Source organism: Strigops habroptila, chromosome Z (genome assembly GCF_004027225.2).
Source record: "Strigops habroptila isolate Jane chromosome Z, bStrHab1.2.pri, whole genome shotgun sequence".
Lineage (NCBI taxonomy): Eukaryota > Metazoa > Chordata > Aves > Psittaciformes > Psittacidae > Strigops > Strigops habroptila.
Genome location: NC_044302.2, coordinates 93269416 through 93284280, shown reverse-complemented (window position 1 = coordinate 93284280; position 14865 = coordinate 93269416). Strand labels below are relative to the sequence as shown.

Here is a 14865-nt window from a genome sequence, read left to right as displayed (position 1 = left end):
GCTGAAATCACAAGCAGTAAAAATCAAACCAGATTATGAATGGTGATAGTATAGTCCTGGCCCAAATAAGCAACAGTGGCAAAACTTCTTGCAGGTCTTCTTTCTGTGAAGAAAGTGGCAAGTAGTTAGTACTGCTGCCCCACCATGCAGAAAAGGAAATGTGCGCAGATCAAAAAGGGTTGGGAAGATGGGAAAATGCAGAAGAGCAAAGCAAGAACAAAGGAAGGAGCCTTGGAAAGTGACAGATACTGTATAAATTATTTAATTTTTAAATTATTTAAAATAAGATCAAAGTCATAAATCAAGTTTGCATAAAAAATGGGGTGAGAGTGTTAGCCATGGTCTCCTGGCCACATTCCAGCCATGGGACTGATTGCATCCTGCAGCAGGGGACAGGCATAGAGGTAGTGAGTGAAAACAGATATATGAGAACAGAGGCAACACAGGCAGTGGTAACATTTGCTCTCTGGCCTAGAGCAAGTCCTTTCCCATCAGGAAATCCCCTCACTGAAAAAGTGCAAATGGCTGCAGCTTGTGAACTGCAGACAATAACTGGAGCAAATCTGCGAACATCCAGCACAGGAAAACTCTCAGTCATCATCCTAAGTGGTCACCTTGGGAAGCTCGGGCAGAAGCAACTACCATGCTGACCATAAAAGCCCTGGTGCCCCCCTCTGCATCCCTATCCTGGCTCCTGTGGAGATGAAAGGATATTTCTGCTAAATCTGGGGTAGTGCTGAAGGGAAGAACCACTTCTTCCAATATTTTTTCAATTCGTACTGTGAAATTATTTTGGAAAGATACTTAAAAAAATTCAGCTAGCCCTATGAAATCAGGGAAAATTTACTGAATATATCTTCTGCATATAATAGCTGTTATATTTAAATGACCAAAATGGGACAGTATACTTGGTAAATACTGCCTGTTATGCAAATCACTTGTTCTGATCCGTTCCAGAAGAGAAAGTTATTTTGAAGCCATAATACTTTGCAGCAGGGCTGATACCATATTTCTGATTGTCAGCTCTCTGGTAATTCAGAAATAATGAACACTCAGGTTTGGGCTTTTTATACCTTTTATTTTTTTCATAGCTTTTGGTATTTTTCCAGAGTTCTCAGGAACTTAGAAATACAAACTATTGTGTATGAGGCTTCAGAAAAACATTAAGACACCTGAATCCACGTCTCCCGCTTTTGTTTAGTTTTAAAAAAAATATTAACTTTAAATATTATTTTCAAAGCAGAAATTTCTGTTTCTCAGAAGACATTAAAAAATATCTGAAGAACCATTATGATTTTTTTACAGAATATCTTCTGTTTTTTTGAAAGCTTGGGAGGTATTTTTGGTTATATTTCCCAGTGGCCAGTTAAGCAAAACATGTAAATTCATCAATTTGGTGATTTTATCAAATATGAGTCCTCTTACTGCTTGGTTGGTCACTTACTTGCCTCTTTCTATAGCTGGGATACCATGAGGATTAGTTAGCTAAGTGATCATTAGAGGTGGGAAGTGTGGGACGCTGTTATTACTCTTATCGTTACTACTTTTATTATTATTACTGAATGAAGAATATGAAAAGTCAAAGAAAAACATTATGTAATTCAACAATATCACAAAAAAAATGAGAAGGACATCAGCTCATTCAGAGTAAGCTTTCTGCAAGGGTGATGATCGTGCTATTTCAAAATGCCCCCATCAGAAATAATCCTCCTTTCTCTTCGTCCCATTCTTCAGTTTCACATGTAGTTCTTTTTGGGGCTGGCGAAAACAAGCAGTAGCATCCTTGTCCTATTCCTAGCAGGAGCTTTTGCTTTGAGAAAGTTTCTTCGTCTCTCTATTTAAAACTATTTCTCCTGAAAGAAAAGGACATTCATTGTGTGACTCTCCATCTAACAGCCACCTAATGCCAGAGGCGACTGCCCCATTACCAGCCCCACCTCTGCGAGACCTTCACATTCCCTCACCCCACACCACTAGACTCCCAGTGCCCACATAGGGACCACTTCTGGGGGGACAACTGGCACATTTGTGCTGTATGGTTAATGCAACAGTGGTGTTTGTTGTTCCTGAGCTGATGTTCATCAGTGTCACAATGCAAGATGTGGAGAGGGAGCTGTGTAACAGCAAGCTCTTTCTTTGGCACAGCTGTGCTGCAAAACTTCACCCTTTGCTGGTTTTTATCTTAATCTCCCATGCCATGATAGAGTGGATCAGCCTGTTGGAGGTACCTATCTATCCACAGATGGGAGAGCTGCCTGAAGTTTAGCCACCTCAAGCTGAGGTAGCAAAAAAGTGTGTGAGATAAATCCTCCCATCTCTCTCTGCTGACCAGCCATCACTACCACCCCTTTCCATGCTTTGGATGGCCTTACCAGTACCTCGCCAGCTGCCCCATCAGTCCTCCAGCATTAGGATGGGGACTGCAGGTTTTTAGCTCTTGAGGTGCTGCCCATCGGCATGAACCAGTTTGTTAACATCTCTTGGTCTCCTAAGAAGTTAAATATTTGAGCAATAGTAAAGTCCAGGTTGGAGAAAAAAGGGAATGAATCTTTAAAATTGGATGGGAAAAAGCTCTAAACACTGAGGTATATATCATGCCAAGGAAGTAAGAGACGCAAAAGGAAATACGTCCTTTCAGCTGAGGAAGCTGAAAAGCTCCTATCTATCCCCTTGGATCAGCCTGAGATAATAAGGCTGCTGCCTTTCTGATTAGTGCTCTGTGGCCCCAGCCCAGGCAGGGAAAATCTGCATTTCAAATGGCATATTTTAAAGAACACAATACCCAGGGGCTCTGCTGCTATTGATTTGCCTCCGGTGGGGTCACTGCCTCACTTTCTACAGCTTTATTAACTGGGACCATACACTGGGCCTCTTTCAAAGTAAAAGGAGAGTGGATGGGACATTTGTCTTCAGGGGGAGCTGGGGAAGGAGTGGGGTGACTTTTATTGGGAATGCCTGGAGGTTTTATAAGGGAGGCTGGTGACCATCGCAGGACTTGCCTTCCTTTTGGAAATTTGCTCAGAGCCACCCTGGGGGGAAGGAGGTAGATCTGTCCTGTCAGCTTCTTTCAAGGTGACCAAGTCCCTGTCTTCTCATCCCTGTGATGCTGCTGCACTTGGCCAAGCTGTGACCATCAGCTGCTGGGCTGGGAAGGACATCCCTTCTCTTCCCCATTAGGAAGGGCATGAATGGGAAATGTGACTGCAAAAGGGTGGCAGGAGTATTGTCAAAAGTTGAGGTGTCCCGACATGTTTGGTGCACGGTTTGAGCCCCCTCTGAGCCACAGAAGCAAAGCCAGTTAGCTGAGGTACCAGGCTATGTTCAGGTACGGGATGCTATACTCCTTCCAGCTCAGTAGAAGACCCTGGCTTACGCCATGGGCTGGTTCTGAAGGCTGTGGGGAGGTGTACATTCTCTGAGTCATAAGGTGCAGGGCTTCAGCTCATTTCAACATGCCAAAGGGTTTTCCAGGTCTCTAGGTCATCTTGGAATGCATATCCTCAGAGCACTGAGCATGACAGAAGTGGGGTGGCCTGCTATAGCAGAAGCAACTGAACCTTATTTCCCAAATCACAGGTTAGGTTCTTATTTTAACTGCAGTAGCTTTTTAACACGAATCTAAATTTAACCTCTTTTTTCTAAGTTCCTAATTCAGACTCTGTGGGAGTTTGGGCAGTTTTAAGTGACTATTTCACTGAAACTCACCAGGCTTTAGGCTGCAGACCCCGCACCTTCAGCACTAATCATGAGATTAGGATTATCTAGTTCTTCTCATAAGGACAGAGAAAATATGTTCTTCTTTCTGAAGGTCTGTGGCAGAAGTGCATGAATGACATTACACTACAAAAAGGAGAATACACGTAGCCAAGATATACTCTACAGACATGCATCTTCCAGCGCAAATTTATAAGCCCTCTGAACACACAAGAAGTCACACACTCAGGTTACCTGGTTTGCAAACCAGGAGGAGCACCTTCTGTTGTGGGGTTAACTCTGAACCATTTAGAGACATCCATAGGCAGGAGAAGAAGTTGCATAAGCCACAAATAATGTTGCAAGTGATTGCCTAGTGCAAAATGGAGATTGTCTTTGGAGCACCACAATCATTTGTACTACCACTGGCAATGCAGTATTGTTTAGATAGAGCCCTGTTTCTTTTGCAGCACAGGTGAAACACAAACAAAAAAAAAGATTAACACTTTTATTTTAAACAATTGGAAACCAAGGTCCAAAAGTATCTGCTGAGGGTAGGGGTGGGAGTGATTTTACCTGGCTGTGTTGCTATGTGCAGCTGAACTGATCACTTAGAGCACCACATACTCTCAATAGAAAGAAACAAAGCTGCAATTCACCCGCCCACAGGCTTTAGGGTACAAAAAGGAGAGATGAGTTTTGGCCTAGAATCCTTTGCCCATTGTCATACCAACCATAATAGGTGACCAGCTCAGAGTAAAACCCCATGTGTATTTAGTTTACTAAATCTTGCAATGGGAAATGACAAAACGAAAATGAGAAATTACCCTGCCTGCTCTAGAAGGTTTGTGGTACAAATTCCAGGCTCTTATCTGATAGTGATACTGACCACAGCACACACACGACCAGCCGTATGTCACTCCATGGTTTGCAGTGGGTTTGTTCATGCAGCTCTAGTCAGCTTTGGAGTAACACAAAGAAAAGTCAGCAAAGGTCAGACTGGACTGTCCCCAGCCCTTGCAAGTGTGTCCATCTCAGAGAGATGCTTCTTTGGTCAGCAGCTCTGAACAGTTTCTAGAGGCTATCATTTATGCAACCAGCCAGTTACTTCTTCGGCTGTCCCCAGGTGAAGATACCCAGCACAGAAAATGAGGTATGAGTCCAAACCCCAACACTGGAGTCAATCCAGTGTTAAAGATGGATGCATTCTCCCTTCCTCATTCACTTCATTGGCGTACTTACTAAAATCACCTGCTCAGTGCCTCCTCTGGAGAATAAACTCAAATGACGCCTAGAAACAAATATACTCTTTAAATGGGAATCAGCATTGTGCTATAATAGAAAAGATTGTCTAATCACTCCATCAGTAATTACAAAGAACAGGATATCACTAATTAAAATGTGAAAGTGTCTTATGCAGGGTATAATAAAAAAGGGTAATTAACAATCAAACGGAAAGCCACCACCTTGCCACCAATCTTTATTAGGCTTCAAAAAATAATAGTACTCAGCTCTAGTACAGTACTTTCCATGTGTAGATCTGAAGGCACTCCTCAGTGGGGAGGCAGGTATCCTGTGTCCTATTTGATCACAGGAGAAACCAAGCCAGGTTTACACAACTTGTGCACAGTTACACTGCAGATCAGTGTCAGAGGATCCTTTACTTTCGTCTTCTCACCAGCGTTGACAAGGAAAGTTTCAGCATTAGAATAAGCACAGTGATTTCAAGGATTTGTTTTAGTGTGTATGTATACGAACAGCTAATTTGGATAATGTTTCAATATTAAAGTGAACAGTAGGGAACAGTCTGTTCCTTCCCACGACTTTTGAGGGCTGTTTAAAGCTGAGAAGCGTGTCCTGTGTGCTTAAACAACAGCATCAGAGGATGATTTCGTGATGGGAGAGAATGAAATCACAGAAAACACAAAAACAGAGGTACTACAATTATGGAGACAGCAAAGACATAGAATCATAGAATCACAGAATCATTTAGGTTGGAAAAGACCTCTGATATAATCAAGTCCAACCGTTAAACCAACGCTACCATAAGTCGCTTCTAAAATCACTACAGAAAATTTCTTTCTCCACTATTATCATTGGGTCATGCATTACCAGAGGCTGGGGAATGAACAGAGTGAGATTTCCCTCTCTGCTGTTCCTCTTTCCCCCACACTTTCTCTTAAGGATCACCACTGGTCACTAGTGGGGGTTGTATATGGACTCAGACTTACTTCGTTTGGGTCTTCATACAGCACCAGGGAGACAGACAAGAGGCAGCTTCATCTAAACCATCTTCTCACACCACAGCATTTTAGAAGCCCGCTTCAGCCATTCTATACACATGAACTGCACTGACTTGGGTTCTAGGTTCAGAGAGTAAAATAATGATAACAAAGTCTGGTTTTAATGTAAGAAGCATTTCCAGCATACATAACCATTCATCACCCTTCTGCTCCAAAAAAAAAAAAATACAGCCTGGGTTCCTTATTTCTGTCTTTCTGCCCTAGAAGAGGCAGCATTTTGATCACTTTCTGGGGAAAAAAAAATATTTCGGGAAGTCATCCCATGTCAAAACCACAGGGAAAGGATTTTCCCACTACGCAGTATTAATCTTGCTAAAGTAGGGGAGCTCCCCTCTCTTGAGCAGCTCTTCCAAGAGTCTCTGCTTGGTTGTATTAGAAATAGGTGATATAACCTGGTTAGAAGGTTTGGTTATGCTGTTGTCCAGTGCCCACTAGAGGCCTCCCAGCAACATGCAAGAAAATTATTTTTGTCACTGACAGATGGAAACAAATCAGGCTTCCCCAACAGATATAGCTAAGCTTGCTGCTCTGGAGAAGGCATTCCTTATCCCCACCGCTCCGCATAGACTGGTATCCCATCTTCAGCCCCAGTGCTTTCTCAGAGCTTTAATACAAGCAGTGGAAGCCATGAAACCTCTCTGCTCAAGATCATATAAAGTCTTTTCTGTGCTTTTCTCAGGGGAGTGCCAGGAAGTCAGAGGTTGAGTCCAACCCATGGGAGACCTCCACACTGGGGAACACATCATGGGGATGGGGAGTATAAAGATGCCAAGATGCAAAGATGCACTTTGCCTCCAGTCACTGTATCGGGAAGGAAGGCCAAGGCTGGGGTGTACCGCAGGCATGCTGAGCTGACATCTCATAACAGATTCTGGCTCACACCCTGCCCTGGTCCCCATGCTGGTGCCGGTGCCATGGTCCATCTTACCGGTGACCGCGTGATGTTTTTTCCCTGCTCTCTCTCTTTGTTCCAGCTGATGCAGCAGCAAGCCGCGATCATGGCGTCAGTGGCGCAGGGCGGCTACCTGAACCCCATGGCAGCCTTTGCTGCAGCCCAGATGCAGCAAATGGCAGCCCTGAACATGAACGGGCTGGCTGCTGCTCCCATGACACCAACCTCAGGTAAGGGGGCAGTGGGATGGAGAGGGGAAAGGGTGGGAAATTCCCAGAAGAGACCTGTTAACTGATAGGTCCTCCCTCAGAAGGTGTCTATTGAAATGTTGGTCTTGTTGGTGAAGGCCACCAGAAGTGAGGAGTGGAGCTGATCAGATCCTTTTGTGATCTGGGAAAAGGGGAAAGTGGCAGAGGAAGGCTGTCACTGCCTCTTCCAGGGCTGGGCCAGCTGCAGGTCAGCTTCTGCATCGTGAAGTAGTTGTAAGGGTAAAGACAAAGGGCTCGCCAGTAGTGAGCTGTTGGGCTAGCTGTGCCCTGTGCTGAGAGGCACTTACTGGTGGATGAGGAGAAGAAGAGGGTTGAAACCCGTCAGAACCAAGATGCAATGGGCTTTTTGGGAAAGATAAAGGGTGTCGACAGGGAAGGCACTAGAAAAGGCTCTCAGACATAAACCTTCCCTTCAGTCTTACCCCTTACACAACTTTCCTTTCGCTCTGAGTACCCTTCAAAAGTCACAAAACATCCCCAGTGATAAAGATATCCAAGGGGTCAGTTCTGGTGCTGTCACAGCCAGGCTGGTACAAAAAGAAAATAAGGTTTGTTGTGAGATGCAATACCAATAACAAGATGAGCTATGTCATTGAGACACATAAGACTTTCCCCTACTGTGAAATAGGACAGGAGGTTCTCAGGGAAGATCTCTGGAATGCAAGTGTTTGGTGAGAGGATTTCTGGCTGCTGGAACAGAGACAGGTATTCAGTGGAGCACGGCCAGGATCTGGCTAGGCTGCAAGGCGTCACAGAAGCCCATGCTAGGAACCAGAGTATATGATTCAGTGGACGGAGAATAAAGCTGAAATGGAAAGAGGACTGACTTTCCTGGGGCTTAAAGAGCAAAGAAATCATATGGGCAGGAACAGGTCAAGAAACCAGCAGAGACAGTTTGGGATAAGAGGGTCCCTGGAGTGATAGAGGTTGTTCCTACGAGGGGCACTGGGGATGGGACTGTGTTGAGACAGATGTGGCATAGCAATGCCTTTGTGTGAACCTTAAAGCATCAATCTGGCCTGGAGCGGATGAGCTTGACGAAGGTTTGGGATAAGACATGGGAGGAGTGAGCTCTGGCTGAGCCAGCTGTGGTGCAGGCAGCGCTGGCAGAGCAGGATCTGGGACTCCAGAGCAGAGCAGTAAGAGACGATGGGGCAGCTTCACTGCCAGACATAAAGAGTTCTGCAGCAGCCCTGGAACAGGAAAAGGCTATTTCAAAGAAGCCAGTAAGGATGCACTGCATGGCAGGGCAATAGGGCACCACAGCAATGCAGGCTGGGGTGCTGTTCCTAACCAACTGCGTCCTGCTAACCTATCTGCCAAAGAAAATCTCCCTTAGCATCTCTGCAACGGGTGGCTGGGAACAATGTCAGGAGCTACTGGATCAGATATCTATCTTTTCCTTTGCTTGTATTAGAATATGAAGGGGGGGAAAGGGGAGAGAAAGAAAGACAGATTTAATTCCACACAAACTTATGAAGGCCCAAGGAAAAGCACTTGACTCAAAAATCTCATACCACACATTTCAAAATATATGTTTACACAACGATAAATGTATAAACAACAAGTCGGTGGAGCTACTGCAAATCCAAATAGAAAAGTGGCTTAATTATATGTGCACCCTTTAAACCCGCTGCCGGAAAGATTATCATATTTGCATTAGCTAGATTTGTTTTGTGTTGGTGAGAGCAGAGAGAACGTCAAACAAAGACTGCCTGGAATTCAAATGTTCTCAGGGCCTGGAGAACTGAATCCAGTTGATGGTTTATGATGTCCCCACCACAAAAGAGCACAAGCTTTTGTGCATATAAATGTCTTAAGAATGAGCAAGTTCTATGAAATAGGTGTGAAAATACTAGTACAACAGCCAAATCCTGTGCCTACCATGATATCCAGGACATGAAAAATATCCCAGCCCTTCTTTGGTGTAAACCCTTCTCCCCTTCTGGTGTGCCTAGTGCCTTTTGGGGACTGTTAAACTCTGAATGTCAGAATACAGGAGAGGACAGCTCATGGTTTTTACATGCTTTACAAAGCATACATGACTGGTCATTACTGAAAATAAGATCCCTTGATCTTGTTCATGGTGGTAGATTTTGCAGTCTCCTTATGACATGATTTCAATCATGGAGTCTACACACTTTGGCATTATTGCAGATTTATGTTGAATGGGTACCTTCCTTCATGAAAAACCTATGTAACGGGTTGTGGAAATGTCCATTGACAATTATTCCTTGGGTGAAATGTTTATACTTTGAAATGACTCCTTGTATTAGTACAACACTCACAAATCTTGTAATAAGATGCATAGAAAATGCTTCACATGACGTCTGAGCAAGCAAGCCTACAACACTAGCAGTGATTTCTGAGTAGCCAGGAGATATCTGAAGCCTAACATGAATTCTCCTGCTGGCTTTTGTTAGCATTCAGAAAGCCAAATGGAAAATGATCATTCTGCTTCATAGCAGGATTTCCAGTCATTGAAGTATATCTTTGTTCTGACTTGGAATGAAAATGAAACATTTCAAAGTTTTCTGAAAAACAGGCATTAGAAAAAGCGTTTGGAACATTGAAAAAAATTGAAGTGTTTTGATCTTTCCTAAGCAAAAGAAAAATTGTGCTAGAAAAAGGACACTGGTAACCCAGAAGTCCTAGAAGCTTTGGAGCTGAGCACAGTGCCTCTGTGCTTCTATCTTCAGGCCTCCTAATCCAGCTGTTTTTCTGTGTGTCCTGCCTCTAGGAGAGTGGGTTCCTTGGGACATGGCCATGAGTTCATTCAGGCTCACGAGTTCCCATGGTACGTAAGAAAGAGTTTTGGTTCCAGGCAAACCTAACAGACTAGAGACAGGATCCATCTCACCTGGTTTAACCACACAAAGTTAGACATTTAGTTTAAACTAGTCACTGGGTTTGCTTGCAGTCAGTGGAGTGCAGTAGGCAGTCCCAGTGGGTAATTCAGACCATAAAAGTTGTATGCTGTTTGCTGGCATCTAGAGAGCAAGAGTCAGGTTTCCCATCAAAAGTCAAGTTTATCTCACACAACAGTCCATGATTGTGAGGCAATTAAATTGACGACTCTGAAAGTTTGGTTGAAGTTTTGCATTTCTCCCATCATTGGTGTAATCTAGGTGAAAAGTGGGGCTGCTACTCTGTTAACTGAGCAGAGGGACTAGAAATGTATTTCATTTAGGTGTCTCTCTATCCTTATCTTCTCTCTCCCTCCATATTGTAAATCTGCATCTGGTGTAGCTGCAGCAAGAGACCTCAAACCAGAGATGAAATCCACAACTGGCATGCACCACCACCATTTGTTCTCTGCACTGGCATTATGCCAATTTTACTCCAACTACAGATCTGACCTCTCGAGGGGGGATCTTTATAAGAAGAAAATTAAACAATTCCAATGAATACGCCTAAACTTCCTTAGACATGTACAAAATAGCAAGCACAAATCCCTTGCTGTGATTTTAGAAAAAAAATACTTACGTTGTCTATGCAAATAAAGGAGGGATCTAGAAAAGCAACTGAAATTTTAACTAGCCTTTGTGATTTGCAAGCTGATGGCATATGCTAAGAGCATTGCCTTTGGACTCCAGTTGCCATCGCTGGCTCCCTCCACAGAGGACATTTTTAAAGGCCAACACCATTTAAATAAGCAAAAGGGAAGCAGCAGCTTGTCTGCTCAGGGTATAGGAAAAGAGCTGAAATATTGCCTGCTTTTGGGGCTACTCAAATCAGAACATATTAAAACATCTCATCCATCTGTATTGGCTTTCTTAAAGCACCAACACAGATTTAAGCAGTCGTTAAAGTGTGTTATTGGACTAACCCATCATGGAATGCTGCTATGGCGAAGAAAATCTCTGCAATTGGTTTAAAAAAGAGGTTACTGCAAAAATGGTGCTTTCAATCAGTAGTATACCCCAACACAGAGACATTGCTGGAGATAAGATAGTTTAACTTCCCACTCACAGCTAGCAAGAGAAAAACAATTTCACACTCATTCAAAACTCATTTTTGGTCCCCAAAAACATCCTGAATACATTGCAAGAAGCACAGACTGTCCAGTCATTTTAAACATGCACAGGAGCAGGCAGTGAGGTAGCAGAGGGATTTAATTATCCCCTTACAAATTCAAAAATTCTCTACTAGTGGGTGACAGGATCCCACCCAAAACATAAAGACTACATTTTTCTTCTGAATAGCAGCATTGCAGTCCCCCACAGGATGTGCCTGGGAAGAGGGAGAGGAGTATTATTCCATTAAAGAAAGAAATCTAGCCCAAATTTTGCCCCTGTTGAGTGGGAGATCTCTGCAAAACTCTACAAAGTCAAATTATGGCCAAACATTGACAAAACCATAAAAAAGTACCACTGGCTGCCTTTAGGCTACAAATCAACTTGCCAAACCTTTTAAATCCCTGGTGCTGAGAAAGTTCAGAATGAGTGTATACATGAAATGTGCATTCATGAGTGAATGCAGAGTAGTCCTGGAAATCAGTACACCCACAAAGCTGACATCTCCAAAGAGAGGCTGAGAGGGATTGCTATAGAAAGATGGGACTGAGAATTTGCTTCTGGTGTTAAATGATATTTAGGAAAGAAACCTCTGCTTATTTAGCAATTTAAACAGGTAATACTCGAGGGAGAAAGTTGAGGAGGAAGGGTCGTATTTCTCTACTTTTTATTGCTTGATGTTAGCTGTGAATCTAGCCTAGAGAGACCGATCACCAAGCAAAACCTTCATTCTGTTGAAGAAAGTTTTGCAAGCCTTTCTTAAGTGCTTTCCAAACAGAGAAACAATTGGCAAGAAGTCCCTTTCTTTGCACAACAGCTTGGGAGATCTTTCATTTGTTATCAGAAGTTTCTGTGTATTTTCACTATGTAGTTCTTGCTTCCAGTACTCACAAGCTCTGGTTTTGTGTCCTCCCCACTTGCAGGTGGAAGCACGCCTCCTGGCATAACTGCACCAGCTGTGCCTAGCATCCCATCTCCAATTGGGGTGAATGGTTTCACTGGCCTCCCGCCGCAGGCTAATGGGCAGCCCGCCGCCGAAGCCGTGTTTGCTAATGGCATTCACCCTTACCCAGGTAAGTCAGACCAGTGTTGTGCCCAAAACTTGCTCCACCAGCCTCAGGGAGATTGTACACATCTACAGGCTTCGTCTAGCATAATCCACCTCAGAAGGATTACACCCCACACCACTGGGACTTTCTTTAGCATTGGTGTAGTTATATCTTGCCCAGCAACAGTTGTTACACACTTAAATCTGGATGAGATGCATGAAGGGCATGTTGGAGGTGGAAAATTTTTATGCAAAGCAATTGAGTGCTCATCTGCTGGATGACTTGTCTGGTGAATACAACCAGGACACCCAGCATGTTCTGCTTTAGCTAAAATTCAGTCTGAGGCCTGACTAGTTCATACTGGCATATTTCCCAGCAGCACTCCCAAGGCTCTTGCTCTTGGCTTACCTTGAAGAAGCTGTGCTAAGCCTGTTTGCATCTCCTAGCACCCACCATTAGTACCTCCTACTGGGATTCCCTTGCAGCTGGATGGCTCTGAGAGGTTGAGTCCAGGGGATCCACATGGCTGCTGACCAAAACTGCTCCATGCCTCAGACTAAGTGTGCAGGTAGCACGTGTTGGTCTCTGATATGCTCACTGCATCCAAACCCTGTTGCCTCACCAGGTCTGGAGACTGAAGCTCTTTTAAGACAGCCACAGAATGGGCTCGTCTTCACCTCTTTGTGACACACCACCAGAGAACTGATCCTGGGATATAGACTGTGACTAGCTCAAAAGATGCCAGCACTGAAGGAGTGATTTTGCAATCCCTGGCAGTCAGAAATGAATGAGGCAGGTTAAAGGATACATAGACGCCTTTATACCTTTACTTAAATATATGGACACTCTCTTGCTGTAATCACCAAGGACTCAGGAGTCTACAAGACCTTAATGAACACCTACATTTTTTCATCATCTTCAATATTTGAGGTAGCTCTCTACTCCAAGCTGTACTTCTGCTAGGAAGACATTCCTTACTATCACCATACTCATACTAATAATAACAATTATAACAGTAAAAAATTTAAGTAAATGTAACTAATTGATCCTAGCCACCAGCTGACAAAAGAGTATTTTATTCTGGGGCACTCATAGATTGATCTAGTTTGTTAGGAAATCAAATATTGACTCAGATGCCCCAGCCAAAAAGCCCACAAACCTCCTAAGAAAACAAATTCTTTCAATCTCACCAGTCCTAAAAACTCAGTAGATTCAACATCACAGGGGACTTTGTGAGCTGCAAGGAAAATTACCACGCAACATAGAGATAGAAAAGTCTTGCCTGGTTACAGTTCAGACAACGTCACTGAAAAAAGCCACCCTGTGGATGCAGCAAAGCCCAGATATACCAAGAGTACTGAAAAATAATTATCATCCTCCCCACATACACTTTGTAAACATTCAGCCATGAGTTCAGCTTTAAGCAGAATTGAAATCAAGTGCCCTACTGTGTTAAAAGTTAGGCATGTATATACATGTTTGTAGCAGCTTAGAGGGATGGGGAGTTCTTGGAGGCTTATGGAGGCATTAGAACACATTAGAGCCCTTATGCTCAGGGAGCTCAACCATAGCACCCTGTCTCTAAAGTTCTATAAATATAACAATCTGTTCGACTATCCATCTATCTGTTTGCCAGTCTATCATCTCCCTGTTTATTCATCCATTTCTATCTTTTTCCTGGTTTATCTAGCTCCTTTTAGGTAATCTTCCATGATCCATTACTGCAGATGTCAGAGAAAAGATGATCATTCTAGATGAATTTTAGCAACTTGAGCTTTTGTGACTGTCTCAAACTACCCCCTAAAATTAAAGCAAGCTTCAGTTAGGTATTTCATCCATGATTATATAAAAGTCAATGGCCTTAGTCTGATTCTTTCTGAGTTGAGGAGAGACTTGCTCAGCCAGCAATTCACATTAAGTCCCTGCACAAATACCAGCAGCTCAACACACTGAAAGGTGACAGTCAGCCTTGCTCCACTTTGCTGCAGGCAGAGGCCCCTTTCTGCCAGTAAAGCTGACATCCAAATAGTCTGCTTTGTGTAAAGTTTCGATTTATCTCGGTGTGTCTTCAGAAATATATTGGTCTGTCTTGGTGCTCAGCTTCCCTGTAACTTAATGACATCTGAAGTTGCAACAGAGGTGTATAGGGAACAGTGGTAAGCCATACCCTCACCTCTTAGTTTACTTTTGCCAGTCCACACCAGCAATGAAACCCTGAAAGCAAGCTCCTTTGTAGCAGTTTTGGGTATGGCTCATGAGCATCATGTGTTTGCTCTGTCTTATTCTCTTCCTTCTCATGAGCGTTTATGCACTCTCCCAAACGTTACTTCTTGCTACAAGCTTTATTGAGGCCCGGAGCTTAGCAGCATTTAAAAAAAAATAAATTAGATATTTGTATGGGTAATGAGAACATCCACAGCCATATTAGACTGGATAAAAACATAGGAAGGACACAAACTTTTATGTTTTATGATATAAGACAGCCACTAATTGCTTGGGGTTAGAAAGAAATTTTCATCACTGGGCAGCTTATTCCATCATTGCTCATTATGGGATTTTTCACACTTTCCTCTGTAGCATTTGTTACTGGCACTGCCCTGTGATTCTGCATGTCTGTGTTTCCAAATGCAAGCGTAGAAATGA

The 14865-nt window shown here is 43.4% G+C and overlaps 1 protein-coding gene across 21 annotated transcripts in view; it reads left to right on the top strand.

The window, feature by feature from the left end:
* CELF4 (CUGBP Elav-like family member 4) overlaps positions 1-14865 on the top strand; it is a 711301-nt gene that overhangs the window by 625066 nt on the left and 71370 nt on the right. For 11 of the 21 annotated variants that reach the window (XR_003995165.1, XR_003995164.1, XM_032919650.1 and 8 more), the window contains exons 7-9: positions 6971-7118; positions 9898-9954; positions 12097-12246. Coding sequence is in view for 18 of the 21 variants with exons in the window: in XM_032919650.1 (XP_032775541.1) it covers positions 6971-7118; positions 9898-9954; positions 12097-12246 (355 nt within the window). In the remaining 3 variants the exon portion in view is untranslated. The remainder of the gene's footprint in view (positions 1-6970; positions 7119-9897; positions 9955-12096; positions 12247-14865) is intronic. The other 10 variants (XR_003995166.1, XM_030512903.1, XM_030512898.1 and 7 more) reach the window with 2 other exon arrangements.